At 35.5% G+C, this 17,980-nt stretch overlaps 1 protein-coding gene across 2 annotated transcripts in view; it reads left to right on the top strand.

Annotated features, from left to right (window-relative positions):
- Positions 1 to 17,980, top strand: part of CADM2 (cell adhesion molecule 2) — a 1,134,397-nt gene that overhangs the window by 774,383 nt on the left and 342,034 nt on the right. For both annotated transcript variants that reach the window (XM_084871928.1, XM_084871927.1), the window contains exon 2: positions 15,062 to 15,088. In XM_084871928.1, coding sequence (XP_084728054.1) covers positions 15,062 to 15,088 — 27 coding nt within the window. The remainder of the gene's footprint in view (positions 1 to 15,061; positions 15,089 to 17,980) is intronic.

Genomic DNA, 17,980 nt, shown 5'->3' with positions numbered 1-17,980 from the left:
CCTTAGTTTAGCATTTTAAAACAATTTATCAGCATTATTTGCCTGAAGAAAATAAGATGTTCTTTGTGCATATTTTAATATTTTCAACTCAGGCATGTACTTGAATAAGAGTTAAATTATTAGTAATCCAAATTTTTGTCTTACTTGCCAATACCCCCCACCCATATGACATCTACATTAATAAAAGAGAAAGATGCAAATTGACTGTACCTCTGCGACATTGTTCAGACAATCATGAGTGAATATGCAAATTAACCCAATAGATATGGTGGGTTCATTTGCATATGCAGGCACCAAGCGATGTGAGATGGGGCGGTGTCAAGAGGCCCTGGTCCCAGGGACGGGCGCCAAGCCTGCAGCCTCCAGGGATCATTACTGGCCCTGGGAGGCCAGGATGGCCCGCCAAAGCAACCTTGGGGCAGGTGCAGCCCAGCACAGGTCCAGAGTAAAACATTGAAAGCAAGTCCTTTCAGTATAATTCGGGCACACAGAATGATCATTTCCTTTTCTATGAAACACATAACTCTGACACACTATTTACAATTAAGTTCCATATATTTTGACATTTTACATTCCTGCAAAGTTACATATAATGATCAGCAAAGTGAGATGAAAAGATTTTTTAGGCTTTTAGAGATGTAACTAATTTCTGCCAAGAAGACACACCCACTTCAAAAGTGATAGTTTTATTGTCCTATAAGACATTAGCCAGATTGTATCTAATTTAGTAGTTTTACTTTAGGCTGCAGGCTCATCCCTTGCTGGGACCCAGGTCAGGGCTTATGCAGAAGGTAACCAATCAAAGTGGCCCTCTCATATTGATGTTTCTCTGTCTTTCCCTCTCTTTTCCACACTCTCTAAAAATCAATGGAAAAATATCCTCAGGTGAGGAAAAAAGAAACAAAGAAAGAAAGAAGAAAGAAGGAAGAAAGGAAGGAAGGAAGGAAGGAAGGAAGGAAGGAAGGAAGGAAGGAAGGAAGGAAGGAAGGAAGGAAGGAAGGAGATGTCCTATGAAAAATACCTAAAGAAAGTTGTCATTTTTTTATGATGAAGGGACTGGAGTCTGTGTTATGAAAACACCTTGGGGGCTACGGTGGCCATTAGTGGCAACAGCAGAGGGGTGATGGGGTGGTGCCTTCCCCTGATCAGCCAGATTGCCTCCTGCAGAGGGAGGCCTACTGATGCTATCAGTAGGACATCCCCTGAGAGCTCCCAGACTGTGAGAGGGAGCAGGCTAGGCTGAGGGACGCCACCCCTAGTGCATGAATTTTATGCATCGGGCCTCTAGCATATTATAAGAATCAACATAATCAGATGTAAAGGGATTTTTGTAAAGCTTTTCTATTTTACAAAAAGAGGACTTGGAAACATACTTTATTAATAGTTTGGACTTTCTGTCACTTGCTGTAGTAGAATAAAATATTCACTATTTTTTTTCCTTTAGAATTTTGGATACTTCATTCTAAACATGTGAATAGAATTTGGGCATTGATATCTGATGTCCTGAGTTTTTCTTTATAGTACCTGAGGTGTTATATATATTTCATACCAGTGACTTTTAACATTTTTATTTCATGGTACACGTGAACTAATCACTAAAATTATGTGCCACAATAAAAAATATATTTTGTCTAACAAAATATATTTTTCTTAAAAAAAAAAGGTATCATTTTGATTTATTTACACTGGATGGCTGTTTTTGTTTAGCTGTTGTTATTTTCTTGATCTGATAATAAAAAGAAAATAGATCAGTGCCCCTGACTAGATAGTCAGCTATTGCATGGTTTAAAAATTATTGGGAACTCTAGTTAAAAATCACTGTTCTGTACTATAATCACCTCAAATCTCTTTAGTACATAGGAAAAAATGTACTAAATATAAAGAAATTTAATGTTTTCAGCATTCATGAAGATAGTTCATGTGATAGTCCAATCTTTAATGTTTTTCTTCATGTTAATTAGGACACAAAAATGACAATGAAGTTGGTGTTTGCAGAGTAGATTGAATAGATAGACTGGCCCAAAATATATACAGGTTACATGTGTGGGAGTTAAAAATAAATAATGTTGAATGGGGCAGTTTAAATTACCAAGAGTCTATGTCTTATTTGCTTTGTTTTCTGTTTTACTATAGTTTTTTTTTTTTTAAGTCTTTGAATTCTAGCCTTTTCTCTAATGCAATTATTAACTTTTATGTAAAAATCAATATGTGTTCATTCAGTGATAACTTTCTTTTAGTCAATGAAAACCAGAAACTGTGTTATATTATCCGTTCACAATCCTTAGTAAAAATTTAGGGCCCCACATCACTGAGGTCTTTAAAAGGCTATTTTTAACAACTTTCTAACAGTTAATTTTCAACTCAACTTTGGCTTTTTAGTTTATGATTTCACCAATGTTTCTAGCTCTACCATTGAAGACCAAGAATTAATTTGACAATGAATATTGCATTTACCTGTTCCTATAAATTTTTGTTAAAATTTGCCTATTCCTAAACTTGATTTTTGTTTAAACTTTAAACAAAACAACATTTTTGACAATTTCTCCTGGCATGCAAGCATGTTAAAATGTTATCTACCCTTTTCTGTAAATGTCAGTGAAAATTGTCAACTTTGAACCAATGACACTATCTTACACTTTTTGTTTGTGTGTTCTGTTGCTCTACATGTAAAGTTTCCTTACAGTTTATTTTGCCCTAAGAGATATCACTTTGTTCATATGACTGTGTATGATTTTCTGACATGTGCTGAATCTATGCTAACAAAAATGATTCTTATTTATGACATGTCAAATTACAGTTCTGAAAGTAGACCTTTTAGGTTACATTCAGCCTTTAATTTGACTGAATTTAAATGGCATAAAAATACCTTTTAGTTGGGCTTTGGCTGACATATTATATATCTCAGTTCAATGAAAAACATTCACATGCAAATATGGTTTGTTTGGAGAAAGGCAAATGTGACTATCATGACTGATGAAGGCTTTTGATCACAGTTCTACAAACTGAAACCTGAAATAGAAGAGGCTATTTGTACTGGCATCTGCAATCCCATGAATTATTTAGTTCACATTATTCATAAATCTCTTTGAAGAGGAGGTTTAAGGAGGTCTTAAGAAGGAGTTGTCATAGTTGTATTGCCAGCTTAAGAGTATGCTGTGTTTGCCTGCATAGGAACACTTCCTTGAAATGCTGTGTTCCATAGCCTGCAAAGTGTGTTACCTGAGTACTCCAGCAAGTTAATTTCTTTTTAGAAATGAAATCAATGTTCATTCATTCCTTACTCTTTCCATCATTGGGTCTATTGGAAGGAAAAATGAAATGAACATAATATAAAACATTTCACATACATTGTGTAAAAACATAGATAGAACATATCAATAGAACATTCATTTTCTAGTCCAATTTCATACTAAAGCAAGCTAAAAGCTGTCTTCTCCCCCCACTTCCCCCCCCCCCCCCCCCCACACACACACACGATCATCCTCCTCTTTTCCAGGACTTTGCGCTGATGCAGTTGCCTAGAAAGACCTCTCTCCTCTTTTGTTCTAGATTTCCAAAGCACTTTTTTTTTTTCCTGGCGAATTGATTTTTCTAAAACTTAGTCCCATTGCTCATGGCATAGACTAGTTTTACACATTTTTTTTTTCTGAATTAGTTGTTTATATATTTGTTTCCTTTTCTGATCTTGTACTGATCATACTTCTTGTTTCAGAGTAACATCATCCCTGAAAGTCCAAAAAGTTTATCTATTATCTGGACTTGGAAAATAGCTATATCTTATGTTGTTTACAGTCTATATAATAAACTATTACTTCAAAAGTATTTCCATATTTGAAACATTAAGAAAAGTTAATATTGGCCGCACTTTAGGAAAAACATTCTCTTTAACTAACAGGAAAGTGACTCAAGTTCAGACCACGTTTTGAGAGAGTGAGTTGAAATGCACAGTTGTAATTTCCTCATTTGAATTTTTAAGTAATGCTTTTAGAGTTTTACATTTAATGACCAGTTACATTTTATGCTGCTGAATAGCTATCTTTTCCCTCAATTTAGAGTGTGCAATATTTGACAATCAACTCTGGGAAGGAGGTTAGACCAGATAAACCTTAATGGAAACTTCTAACTCTGAGATCCTCTGAAATCATTCCAAGTGGGATTTTAGGCTTAACAGTTAATTCAAATGCAAACAACCTGAGTAAATTTACTTGCAGTATGACTATATTAAAAAATCCAGAAAATGGTTTTTATTTTATTTTCTCTCTAAAATATATTTTTTCTTTGAACTGTTTGGACTTCCCAATATGTTTATTAATATGTACATATAAAATGGTTTGTAAAATTATGAAATATTCTATCTAATAGAAGAGTAATATGCAAATTGACCATCACTGGAACACACAAGATGGCTGCACCATGTGGACACAAGATGGCCACCACAAGATGGCCAGCAGGGAAGGGTAGTTGGGAGGGACCAGGCCTGCAAAGGAGGGCAGTTGAGGGCAATTAAGCCTGCAGGGGAGGGCAGTTAGGGGTGACCAGGCTGGCAGAGTAGGGAAGTTGGTGTTGACTGGGTCTTCAGGGGAGGGCAGTTAGGGGCAAATAGGCTGGCAGGGGATCAGTTAGGCATCAATCAGGCTGGCAGGGGAGTGGTTAGGGGGTGATCAGGTGATCAGGCAGAAGCAATTAGGGGCAATCAGGAAGGCAGGCAGGCGAGCAGGTGGGAGACACTAGTCCTAGATTGTGAGAGTTATGTCCCAGATTGGAGAAGGTGCAGCCTGGGCTAAGGGACACACACCCCCATGTATAAATTTCATGCACTGGGCCTCTAGTATATATATATAAAAGCCTAAGTGATCTTTAGGACTGAACAACTGGAACAATTGCTTAACCAGTCACTATGATGTGTACTCACTACTGAAGACCGATGCTCATGGCATGAGCTGTCACCTGGTGGTCAGTGTGCTCCCACAGTGGGAGCACTGCTCAGCTGACTGACCCATCCAGGAGGCCAACTAGCCTGGTAGCCTCCACTCATTCCCTTAGTAATCCTACAGGTCCAATCCCTGGAGAATAGGCCAGGCACTGACAGATCAGTGCCTCCAGCATGATCCTGACAATGACACCAGCCTCCTGTAAGTCAGGCACTGTGGCTTCTTCCCCTCCCTAGAAGCTCCACAAGGAAGAAAGAATATAAAAGCGTCCACCAAGTGGCTCCCAACAACTGGCAAGCATGTCAGAGAGGGATAGGGATCAGGATCCCAAGCTGGCAAGGGCATCCCACTGTCTGCCTGGAGGGCCAATTGCATCCCGACCCCCTACCCCCACCCCCTACTCATGCGCAAATTCATTCACTGCGCCTCTAGTAGCATCATAATGAAACAAGTGTTTTCTTTTGCTGTTATTTGGAATATTATTACATAGATAAAAGGAACCAGAATATGTGTACTGAAATTCAGACAGCATGATGTGAGGGGAAAAGTCCCTGTGCTGGGAGTTGGAAGATTTGGAACTTTTTGATTCCTTTCCTGAGTAGCTGGGTACTATTGAGAAAATCTTGTATTGTCCTTCAGGCCTCAACTTCTACACATACAATTTAGAATTAACAATATCTGATCTCAATATTTCTTTGTGAACTCTATCTAATAACACATGGAAATGTTTTAAAATGCATTAAGTTACTTTTTTTTAAATAAATTTTGTTATTTTATTGATTTTTTACAGAGAGAAAGGGAGAGGGATAGAGAGCTAGAAACATCAATGAGAGAGATACATCGACCAGCTGCCTCCTGCACAACCCCAACCGGGGATGTGCCCGCAACCAATGTACATCCCCTGACTGGAATCGAACCTGGGACCCCTCAGTCCACAGATCGACACTCTATCCACTGAGCCAAACCGGTTTCGGCGCATTAAGTTACTTTTTTAACAGTTAGATTTACAAAATTTTAGGTAAAACATCTGTCAAGAATGTTTCCTCATTTTAAAAATTTGTTTTCTATATGATTTAGTGAAGTTGTTGTAGGTTTCTCATATGTTCAAATGTATATTCTAAACCAGGTTGGTATGTTTGAATCTATCTTTCATTCAAGTGATCACATAAAATGTAGAATTAAAATTATGATTTTTCTCATTGTGACTGTGTCTGTCATAGACATTCAACTTCAAATTGAATGTACTAGTTTTAGAAGAAAAAACAGCAATAGTAAAAATAGTAATGTGATCTTTAGCATAAGATATCTTATTAAAATATGAATTGTTTAGTGTCAGTATGATTATCTTACAAGTATATGTTAAAAACCTTATTACAAGTAGTGTTTGATTTGTAAAGTATACATAATACTTACAAGTGGAGCATTATCTTACAAGCCAAACTGGCAGTTAGCTTACCTGTTGCACAGTAGGAAATAGTCTCCCACCTGCTCTCTGTAGCAATCTGAGATACTGGGAAAATTCATATCCATAATTTTTTTATAACAAACTTATGTTGGCCAAAATATGTTGTCCTTTTCTACAGTGAAAAGGTTGATTGCAATGGTAATGTTTTAGCTATAACCCCAAACTGCCTAGACCTAACATAAATACTGTATAATAATTATCCTGAGTTATTTTTAATGTTTATTGAAATCCAGTTCTGAAAAATGTCCCTATATTGCTCTTGTTTTTGAGGATTTCAAATTGAGATATAGTCATAGTAGATCCTCAGTTGCTCAACGTTTATTAAAAGCCCTTAAATAAAATATTAATCATTTTCTTGAACCACAATCTATACCCTATAACTCATGTTATTCTATCAATCAAGATAGAATAATGATAACTGTTGACACAGAACAGTGGTTGGCAAACCATGGCTCTTGAACCACATGTGACTCTTTGGCCCCTTGTGCGTGGCTCTTTCACAAAATATCATGTGCCAGTGCACACATAGAGTGCGATTGAAACTTCGTGGCCCATTCACAGAAGTTGATTTTCGTCCTGGGCAAGTCTATTTTGAAGAAGTGGTTCTAACACTGAGCCATACTCAAGTGGCCAAAGAGTCATATGTGGCTCAAGAGCCACAGTTTGCTGACCACTGACCCAGAGAGTTACATAGCACCTGATAAAATTTTGTTTTGAAAAATAAAATTATGGCCGAAGCCGATTTGGCTCAGTGGTAGAGCATCAGTCTGCGGACTGAAAGGTCCCAGGTTTGATTCCAGTCAAGGGCATGTACATTGGTTGCGGACACATCCCCGGTAGGGGGTGTGCAAGAGGCAACTGGTCGATGTTTTCTCTCTCATCGACATTTCTAGCTCTCTATCTCTCTCCTTTCCTCTCTGTAAAAAATCAATAAAATATATTTTTTTTAAAAAGGAAAAAAAAAAGAAAAAGAAAATTATGAAAAATCACTGACTATATCAAAATAAAATAAAACTTTTAAATAGAAGGTAACAGCAGAGCAACATAGGGCAAAAAGATGCCACTGAGGTTCTCCTTAAGACTTACTGGAACCAAATACCAACAGCCCAATACTTTCCAGAACTTTACCCACCTATTTAGCATTGAATCAGTAATGTGACTTCCTTTTCGTTCACTAGCAAAATTGCATCTGTGTCAGAAAGCCTTAATTATATTATACTAGAGGCCTGGTACACAAAATTCAGGCGTGGTTATGGTCCCTAGGCCTGGCCTGTGATCAGGGCCATCTTCCCCAGCTGCCTGCAGCCAGCCCCAGCCCCGTCACCCAGTCACCCACCCTTGGTACCCTGTTTGCCATCAGGTGATCAATGCCTAAGGGCTGAGGGAAGGAACCAATAGGTCAGTTGTTGTTGCCTGTTTGCCAGTCCCCCTCCCACACTGGGTGGCCATCAGGCAATCTGAGTCAGCTGGACAGAGATAGGGACCAAGGTGGTCAGTTCACCTCATAGTGACTGGTTCAGTGGTCATTCTGGTCATTCTGCTGTTAGGTTCAATTTTCATATTACCCTTTTATTATAAAGGATAGAGGCCTGGTGCATCGGTGGGGACTGGCTGGCCTTCCCCCAATCAGGGTGGGGTTCCCCACTGGCATGGAAAGCAAGGTGCTGTGGCTGCTAGAGGGAAAGCATTGGCAGCGCGTGCAGGGCGGGGCAGGGCGGGGGAGGTGTGCATAGGAAGCCAGCTGTGGTGGGAGGCAGCGGGGCAGTGGGTGAAGCGGGTCAGGTGGGCAGGGTGAGGCACGCAGCTGCGTAGATGGTGGCTGCAGTCTGATGGGGCAGGAGAGGTAGGGGCGGCAGAAGGGAAGCCCACTGGAAGTCTTGCAGGAATATTCCTGCAACAGGTGCCTACTTATTACATAATGTTATTTTCTGTATACATACACATATACAAATATATATACACACACATAGAGAGAATGTCAGATTATTTTTCTCCTATTATCTTCTATCTTAGAATATGAATTTTTACTGATAAATGTCATACCATTATTGATTCTATATAATCACTGAAGAACTTTGGTGGACAAAAAATATTCAAAGAGGTATATATATATATATATATATATATATATATATATATATATATATATGCTTTGTTATTTTACCCTTACTACTTATGGGCATAATAGTATCATTACTTTGTGCATGTTTTAATTATTAAAATAAAATACATTTAAAAATAAATTACTGAGTAGACATTTCTAATTAAAATAGTAACTCAATAGAAAAAAAAAACACTTGCAAGTATATTATAACATCTAGAAAGTAAGAAATGTGACTAATCTCAAGGATATTGGAAGTTTGTTTTCTAAGTATCTATGTAACACTTCTTAAATCTAATAGTGTCCCTATAACTAACAATAATTTTAGTATGTAAATTATATTTATCTATATAAATTAGCCACTGAGGATCTGGGGAATAATCCTATATAATAAAGAGGTAATATGAAAATTGACCATCATGCCAACACACAAGATGGCCACCCCCATGTGGACACAAGATGTCCAGAAGGGGAGGGCAGTTGGGAAGGACCAGGCCTATAAGGGAGGGCAGTTGGAGGCGATCAAGTCTGCAGGGGAGGGCAGTTAAGGATGATCAGGCTGGAAGAGGAGGGAAGTTGGGGGCGACTGGGCTAGCAGGAAAGGGCAGTTGGGGGGGGACCCAGGCATTTAGGGGAGGTCAACTGGAGGTTACTGAGCCAGCAGGGGAGGGCAGTTAGGGGTGACCCAGGTCTGCAGGAGAACAGGAGAAGGAAGTTTGGAGGGACTAGACCTGAACAGACCTAAACGGGAGGGCAGTTTGGAAGACCCGACCTGTAGGGGAGGGCAGTTGGGAGGGACAAGGCCTGCAGGGGAGGGCAGTTGGAAGAGACCAGACCAGCAGAGGAGGGCAGTTGAGAGGGACAAGGCCTATAGGGGAGGGCAGTTGCGGGGGAAAAGGCCTGCAGGGGAGGGCAGTTGGGGGAGAACAGGCCTGCAGGGAAGGACAGTTGGGGGTGACCAGGCTGGCAGGGGAGGATAATTGGTGGCAACCAGGTTGGCAGGGGAGGGCAGTTGGGGGCAACTAGGCTGGGAGGAGAGGACCGTTAGGGGTGGCCAGTCTGCTCTCCCCAATTGCCTCTCCTTGACCCTGCCACCATGGCTTTGCCCTGAAGGGTATACTTTTTGAGATATTTTTCTCAAACATTATTTTTACACATTTTTTTCTAGTGAAATTTGTATATTTAATAAGAAAGAAAAAAAACATTTAATAGATATTGAAGTCAAACTTTTTCAATTATTTACATTTCAATGAGACTTTTATGAAAGTTATAATGTTTAGATGGTTAGTGGGTGGCTAGAAAGTTATTATTTTAAATAATTCTCAAGTGATTATTGAAGGGATGTGTTTAACTTTGTGCTAGTTACAGAAAACGGTGAAATGTAGGTGGTTACCTAAAATGCATTTATTTTAATATCCTGATTTTAAAGGACTATAATAATATGGTATGTAATCAATTAAGTGTAATAGTACTTTTCCTTTTCAAATCAGTGTGATTTCCTTCTTTGTATAAATGAATCAAACTCAGCTGGTTTGATTAATACTGTTATCTAATGATTGCATTTTAATGTAGTGGATTTAAAAATATGTGTTTGTCAAGCATGATGTTTTCATTGTAAGTTTTTTACTAGATAGCTTTGTAATCTAGAAAAAAAATCACTTATCCTAAGAAGTAAAGGCAATGTATACTCTTTCAATAATTTGCACATATGCATATAAGAATAACTTTTCATATTTAAAAATTATATTTTACAGTAAATAACAATGAGAATGGGTTTTAGTTTGTTTTGTTGTTTTTCACTGCGTGTAAATTTGGGACAAGGAAAACGTCTAATATAGCTGGTTATAAAGTCATAGATGTCAGGAGCTTCTCTCCTTGGAACTTCTAAGAACTTTCTAAGACCATATATTATTTCCCTACTAGGGAACCATAATCCGTTAACCATAAATCTGCTATGTGAGGAGGAATAAAAATACTAGACTAAAGTATTAAGGTATTTAGACAGATTTTATATCATCTTAAAATGAAAAGATCAATTGTGCTTTAGCATTAGTTCTGCATGTCTGAATACCAGCCATGTTTTTGCTATCTATATACTAAATGTTTAACTGCTAAATAACTTTACGACAAACACTTCTAAAGGCAACCACAAATACAATATATTCTACATCATTCATACATTAAAATATTAATAAATAAACCCCATTTTGTTATGGCAGGAAATCTTAAAACAGGAAGTAGGAGTTAAAGGAAAAGGGAAAATGTGAGTAGGTCATTTCATTTTTGAGGTAGGTTTTAAAATTAATCTAAACTCCTTTGAGAATGCCCTCATGCTCTGTACCTTGAGAACATTGTTTTAGATTCACCAATTCTTCAAAATTTATTAGTGACACCTCTCAAATTAGACAGGCAACTGACTGGTTCAACAAAACTAATTAACTAAATTGGGAGCATAATTGTATTTTTACTTTTTGATAATTTGTATTGTAGATTTTAGAGATAAACCTCACTAATCTGATTCCTAATATTCACTAACTATCCAGAATTCATCTGTAAATAACTATGGTGATTTTATTAGGATTCACATGATTCTGCTTCAAAAATTACATGTGCAAAATTTTACATTATTAATATTATAATTATCAGTTACAGATTTAATATTATGACTAATCAACTCTGAGAAAATAGTGTGAACACCTATAATGTTACAGCTTGCTGTTTTTATTATAAAGGTAAAGAAATGTTGACAACAAACCTAAAACTTTTCTTTGGTCAAAGTATTTTTACTCCTTTTTTTCCTTTTAACTATAAACTGTTGAAATTGTATTTTAAAGATAAATTTCAGTCACTTTTGTGTGGTGTGCAATGTGCACTTTGCAATTGACTTATAATTAGACTATGCTGACAATGGAAAATCATACAAGTATTGAACATGACATTTATGACAATATTGCTGTCATCTTGGCTTCTTTTATTGAATATGCAGAGAATTATAATTGGGCTAACAAGCCTGGTAGCCTGGCCTCTTTCCAATTATATTAACCAGCCTAGTTGAGTATTAGCTGCCTGAACAGACACTGATTAGGCATAGAGCTTTGTTTTCTTTCCTATTTTATTTTTGTATCTACCCAATAATCTAAGAATAAGATTGTCTGCCTCCATGTAACCTTGAAGAATTTTCAATAATTCACCTCCATTTCACTGAAAAATGTAAAGAAAGACATGCCTTCCCTATATTTATCTCATTAGTTTTTAGTAAGACAATGTTTTTAAGTTAAAAATTGGTTGTATCTGATACATATTAAATATGAATATTTGTCTAATAATTTATAAAGGCTTTTGGCAATGTTTTTTGAATTCAGGCTAAAATTTTAAAGTAATGAATTTGAAACTTAAGAAAAATGTGCTTTCATGTGAGCAAGTCAGTATACTGATGCATTGAAATATTTTCTTTGAAATGGAGGCAAATAATACTTTTTACCTAATCTAAAGATTTATTTTAGCTTTGAGTAGCTTTAAATACAATAAAAAGTTAAAAATAATTCCTGATGGTTAGACTTCTGAAATTTACTATAATTCTGGAAAGAATTAATAACTGAATTTTTAATTGAAAAGCCAATATTAAGAAATGTTAAATGAAACAGTTTGTGGTTTACAATATCAAGTACATTACAGTGTAGCAATTATTTGGAACACTAGATTCTGTACTTTTGTTTATCTCTCTTTTTTTTCTCTAGTTTTCTGTTTTTCTTTTACGTTTTAGCATTCAATATACTTGCATATTTCCTTTAGAAACATTCCCAAGCCTACCATCTGCAATATTTAAAGTATTTATCTTTGTCAGTGATTCTTTGACTAGAAATATGAAAACAATCTGGAAATTTATTCTACAGAAACAAAATACCACAAAATACCACTAAAGCATGTGAGGTATATGGCATAGGGTGTATATTGCAGTATTGTTAGTAGCAGCGAGATATATATATATAACAAGCAGCCTCATGGTTTATCAATAGAAAAATAGTCCTATACTTCATATGTGCTATATGCAACTAGTAAAATTGGTGAGTTAGAACTTTGTGTATTAACCTGGAAAATGGGAAAAGCAGACTGCAAAGTAATGTGTATAGCATTATCCTATTTTTTGGGGGGGAGGGTGGAGATACACAAAATATGTATGTTACTAGTTTTTATAAGAATTCCAAAATTAATTTTTCTAACATTAGTAAATGGTTAACATTGATTATTTCAATAGCTAACACTGGAGAAATATAAAATATTGTTTTTTACCTATATCACCTCTAATTTTTTAGATGCGTCAATTTTATAATAAAAATAAACAATGAAGAAAAATAACCATTAAATAGGAGTAAATTTCTTGGTAAAAATAACTTAAATTTTGTTTTAATATTAATCATTTTAGGGACTTTAATGGTCTATACATTATATTATGAATTGCTTCATCATAGTAACAATATCACAATAAAACTGGTAGCTTAGCCCTAGCTGGTTTGGCTTGGTGGATTAAAGGGTCTGCTGACTGAAGGGTCCCAGGTTCGATACCAGTCAAGGGCACATGCCGGGTTGCAGGCTGCAGGCTTGATCCCCAGTGCGGGGCGTGCAGGAGGCAGAAGATCAATGGCTCAATGATTCTCTCTCATCATTGATGTTTCTATCTCTTTCTCCCCTCTTCTTTTCTCTCTAAAATCAACACACACACACACACACACACACACACACACACACACAGACACACACCGTATTTTCTGGCGTATAAGACGATTTTGAAACGAAAAAAAGTCAACCGAAAATCGGGGGCAAAAGACCAAAATTGCTCAAAAATTACCTGCAGATCTTGATGGCAAAGTAAGTCTTTTCTTTGAAGTGGGGGGTAGTCTTATACAGCGAATATAGGCCTTAAACCTATGTTTTAACTGTAAAATTAGGGGAGTCATCTTATACGCTGGAAAATATGGTGTGTGTGTGTATATATATATATATTGATTTATTAGTAGTTTAGTTTTAGATCATTGTTTTCTAGTTTCAATTTTTTATCTTCATAACAATATTGTAAACATTCTCCCTCTCAAGCCAAATATATTCTCATTTTAAAGCTGTGGGATAATCAGAGATTGAATGGGCTTTAGCAAGGTTCAGGTTCTTTTGAAATATTTTTGTCTTAATTAATATATTTAATATTCTGAAAAATATATTAAAAACTTAATGCACATTCTTGTATAAGTTTGTGAAAGATAAATGTTAACAGTAAGATCATAATTGTAAACAAAAATTAAATTATCTGTGAGTAGTATGACATATATCTAGAAATGCTAGAAAATTTTATTTAGCTTTAAATAACTTGAAGGAATGAACTATAGACTAACATTTTCTATAAATGTTTCATTAGAACTTGATCTAAAATCTAAATTAAACATCATTGAAGTTCAGTATGTCCAAGTAGAGACTGCTTATTGTCCAATTAAGGGATGAGTTACCAATTCATCTTTAACATCATTTAGAGAGTGAAAAAGACTACTGTATCTTCATTTCTAAATAGTTTTTAAATGAAAATAGAATATATCACTTCAAAACATTTAGAGGTCTCTAGTTATGCATTTTGTCTAGAAATCTCCCTTTGAGTAAAGAACTCTCCTTTAGGTCTGTTTTAACTTCCTCATTAAGTTTACTTCTAACCCCAAATATTGTGTACCACTAGACATAAACAAGCTTAAAATTGTACTTTTTAATGGTAATAATGCCCTTTATAGTAACAGAGTTTTCTAATTTCATGGCTATGTGCTCAACCAAAAATAAAATAGCCGGATGCTGCTTTGGGTTTGTTGACCTGATGTTTGCAATTCAGTCGATGACTCAATGCCTTAAATCCCAATAGCATAAGGGGTTTTAGAGTCACATAAACCTATTCTAAAATCTCACATTTGCTTTTTTCCAACTATGTCACAGTCTGCAAGTAATGTGACGTGTCTATGTCCCAGTTTCTATGTTTCTGAGGCAAAGGTCACAAAACCCCCATCTTGAACTTGTTGCTGGTCTTTAGTGGAATAAGTATGGGAAGTGTCAACCTCAGTCTCCGGCACTGAGTAAGCACGCAATAAATACAAGTGGCTTGTCCTTGTGATTTCTCCAAACTTTGTGAGCTATATTTTAATACTCAAATAATTTGAAATATATTTGAATTATATATGAGTATTTCTTTAATTTAATTTAACTTAAGCTTTGAGTTAAAAAGGAAATAGAGAAACATTTACAATCCTCAATGAAATTAGGTGCCTGCGTCGCTTGGAATTTCAGCTGTGTGGCTCTTATCTATTTTTTCTTTCTTATTCAAGAAGTTAGATCATGTACTAACAAAATATAAGCAATTGTCATTTTCCTTGTCTAATGCCCTATTCAACAAAAGTATGTTGATCATATAATAATAAATACATCTTTTTAGACTTTAGCTAAAAGTACTAACATACCTCTTTTTCTTATTAGAGACTCTGTTTAATATCTAATCTCTGTTTGTTCTCTTCTTCTTGTGCAATCTTTTCTTGGAACCAGCTGCTGCTTCAAAAAATAAAGTTAAAGGTGAGCTCCTGTCTGTTTTGCATGATACATCATGATTCATTTTTCTGCTCACTCCTCTAAGTCCTCTTAAATGATGAGCCAGTTATGTTTGTGATAATATTAGTTCAGTATATAAATATTCATAGTGAGTTTTTAAAAATATAAATTATATATATATATATATATATATATATATATAAAATTTCAATTATTCAGCTTCTGATATATGTCTGTGTTTGCATGATGATTTGTGAGATTTTTTTGTTTTATTTTTCACTTTAAGCATTGCTTTTGTGCACTAATATTTTGTCTTTTGACCTTTGTTTCTTTGGTAAAATTGAAAATTGGAAAAATATGGCATAAAATAGGCTGATGGAAAATCTCAAAATTGAACACACCCTTCATAGAATTACCTGAAGAGAAAATGTTACCTTTAAAAATAATATTATAAACTGTGGGTTGCTATTTATGATGTCCCTTCCATTTCATAGTTGCATTAAGTTTGCATTTGCTAGAATTCTAAAATATATATTTTCACAAGGAAGGAGAACTTGTCTAATGCCAGAATGTTTTCATGAAAGAAAAATACTTTTGGTTTAATGGGCCTGCCTTTTTGAATTTGAAAGAATTCTGATATATGTATAATACTGTGTCATAGGTTTAAGTTTATGTTTTAATTTCATACTCTCTACAACAATGTGTATATATATATATTTAAATTTCTCCTTCTTATAAAGCAAATACATATTTTTCATCTTTCATGTATTATTATGCAACAAAACTGCAATTATCTTATTGGTCATATATCTATTATCTTCAATTTTCTTATCCACAGAGTGTGAATAAACAATACTTCAAAAGATTGTTGTAAGAGTTGAATTAGGTAAATATGTGAAATGACTAGTATTCTTCCTGTTGCTACTTGCGTTTTAAACAATGCTAGTTTCATTCTGCTTCTCACAAAACTGCCTCTCCTTTGCGGAGATTTTTCTGACTTTTTATCACTTATGTTGTGGTATCTATCCTTGTGTGTGCTCAGAAGAAACAAACCGGTGATTTTGTCTCTTTCTCTACTTCTCATATTCAAATTTATCCCAAGGCCAATCCTCTCTATTATCCTTCTCCTTCCAGCCCTGCCCTCCCACAGGGCTTAGTTTTATAGCTAGTTTCAACACTATGACAGAATAATCTTTGAAATGTTAACTGCTCCATGGTCCTCACTGATTGGTTAGCACCATGGCAAGGAGTCAGTAGTCAGTGCAACTGGTCTTGAGGTTATCTGTGGCAGCACTTGTCTGGTTTTGTTGTCTTTCTGGGCCTGGAGCTGAAACACAACTGAGGGTTAGATGTTAATCCTGGGGGTTAATGTTTAAAGCAGTGGTCTTGCAGGGGCCCTCATGGGAGTCACACAAGGCCTCTCTTGGTTCCTTGTTTCTCCTCCAATGAAGTCTACCTCACAACTATGGACATGTTAGGAGAAGAAAGGTCAAGGGAGGATCCAAGCTGCATGGCTAGTGATATGAACGGTCATGGGGTCTAAATGATGACCATGGTGTACTAGATAAGAAGAGGTTACCCTGGAAATAAGGTCCTTGCTTTTCCAATTTGCCTGTTGGCACACAGGACCTTCTGTACCTGGCCAATCATTCCTGCTGCGCTCACGTCTGTCTAATTGCCTACCACAGTCTCTGTAAATGTGCTAGAATAATTATTTAGGCTGGAGTTCTCAGAGAATGCTTTATGTGGCAGGTGAGGCTTGAACAGATTATTGATGGTTGGGTAAGATGTAGAAAAGATTAGTACATAGAAAAAATAACAAAAGCATAAGTAAAGGTATATATATAGAAATGAGTATAATGAATACAGGTTTTGAGGAAAGACCTGTGTTATTATGGTAGAGGAAGAAAATAAATGTGTTGATTCAATAAGCAATTGAATGATTGTGAGCCATTAATGTATTGACTACATAAAACCTCTTGTAATAATCAAATGTATGATCACCTAATAATTCTTAAAAACAATGGAAATAATTCAAATTATAATATATGTTACAAAGTATTAAGTACAGAAAAACAATTTACCAATGAGGGTTTATAGACATAAATTATATTACAGGTGTCTGTTAAGTCATGTCAGAAATCAAGCTGGCTAGGATTTTGCAATGCACATATGTTTCTGCCCACAATTTGGTGCACTTCACAACACCATCCCTATTGTTCTACACATATTTATTTTATATAAATCTCTTTCTCCAATTGTGTACAAGCCTGCAGGAAGCTTTTGGACATAGTTTACCTATGTTTTCGCATCTATAAGGTCTTATAGAGACCAGAAATGACACTTTCTAAAATTAACTGTACCTCAAATAGAAATTGAAATTTTATATCTATCAATTGAAATATATATATTATATAGAGATAATAATATAAATACTCAATTCTTTTGTTGACCAATTTCCATGTTAAGGAAAATGGCATTCCTTAACATGAAAAATAAAAAAGTGGGTAAGAGGAAAATAAAACCCAAGATAATATAAAGCACATAGTTGCTTAGAAATAGTTCATTTTCTGGTCCAAACAAAGCACATTCCAGGGAAACAAGGGAAGTTTTGAAGAGGCTCATATCTCATTTATTTCTTCCATGAAATCATCCAAATGTAGGGAGCCTCTGAAATATAGGAGAGAGGCATGTGTCCTGATATATATATATATATATATATTTGTAAAAATTACATTCCAGAACACAAAGACTAATGATATTTTGACATTAACTTTCCAATAATTTCTTAAACAAACTCTTAAAATAATTTATGGGTGTTTACATTAAAAGAGAGTATATACTAGGAGTCAACATTCATTAGTAATGGAGTAGGAAATTGCCCTAATTCTCTCCTTATTTTTTTTTTATATTGGT

Source organism: Pipistrellus hanaki (assembly GCF_964339955.1).
Source record: "Pipistrellus hanaki genome assembly, chromosome: 2".
NCBI lineage: Eukaryota > Metazoa > Chordata > Mammalia > Chiroptera > Vespertilionidae > Pipistrellus > Pipistrellus hanaki.
The sequence above is the reverse complement of the archived record's forward strand: the minus strand, read 5'-3'. Positions and strand labels throughout refer to the sequence as shown.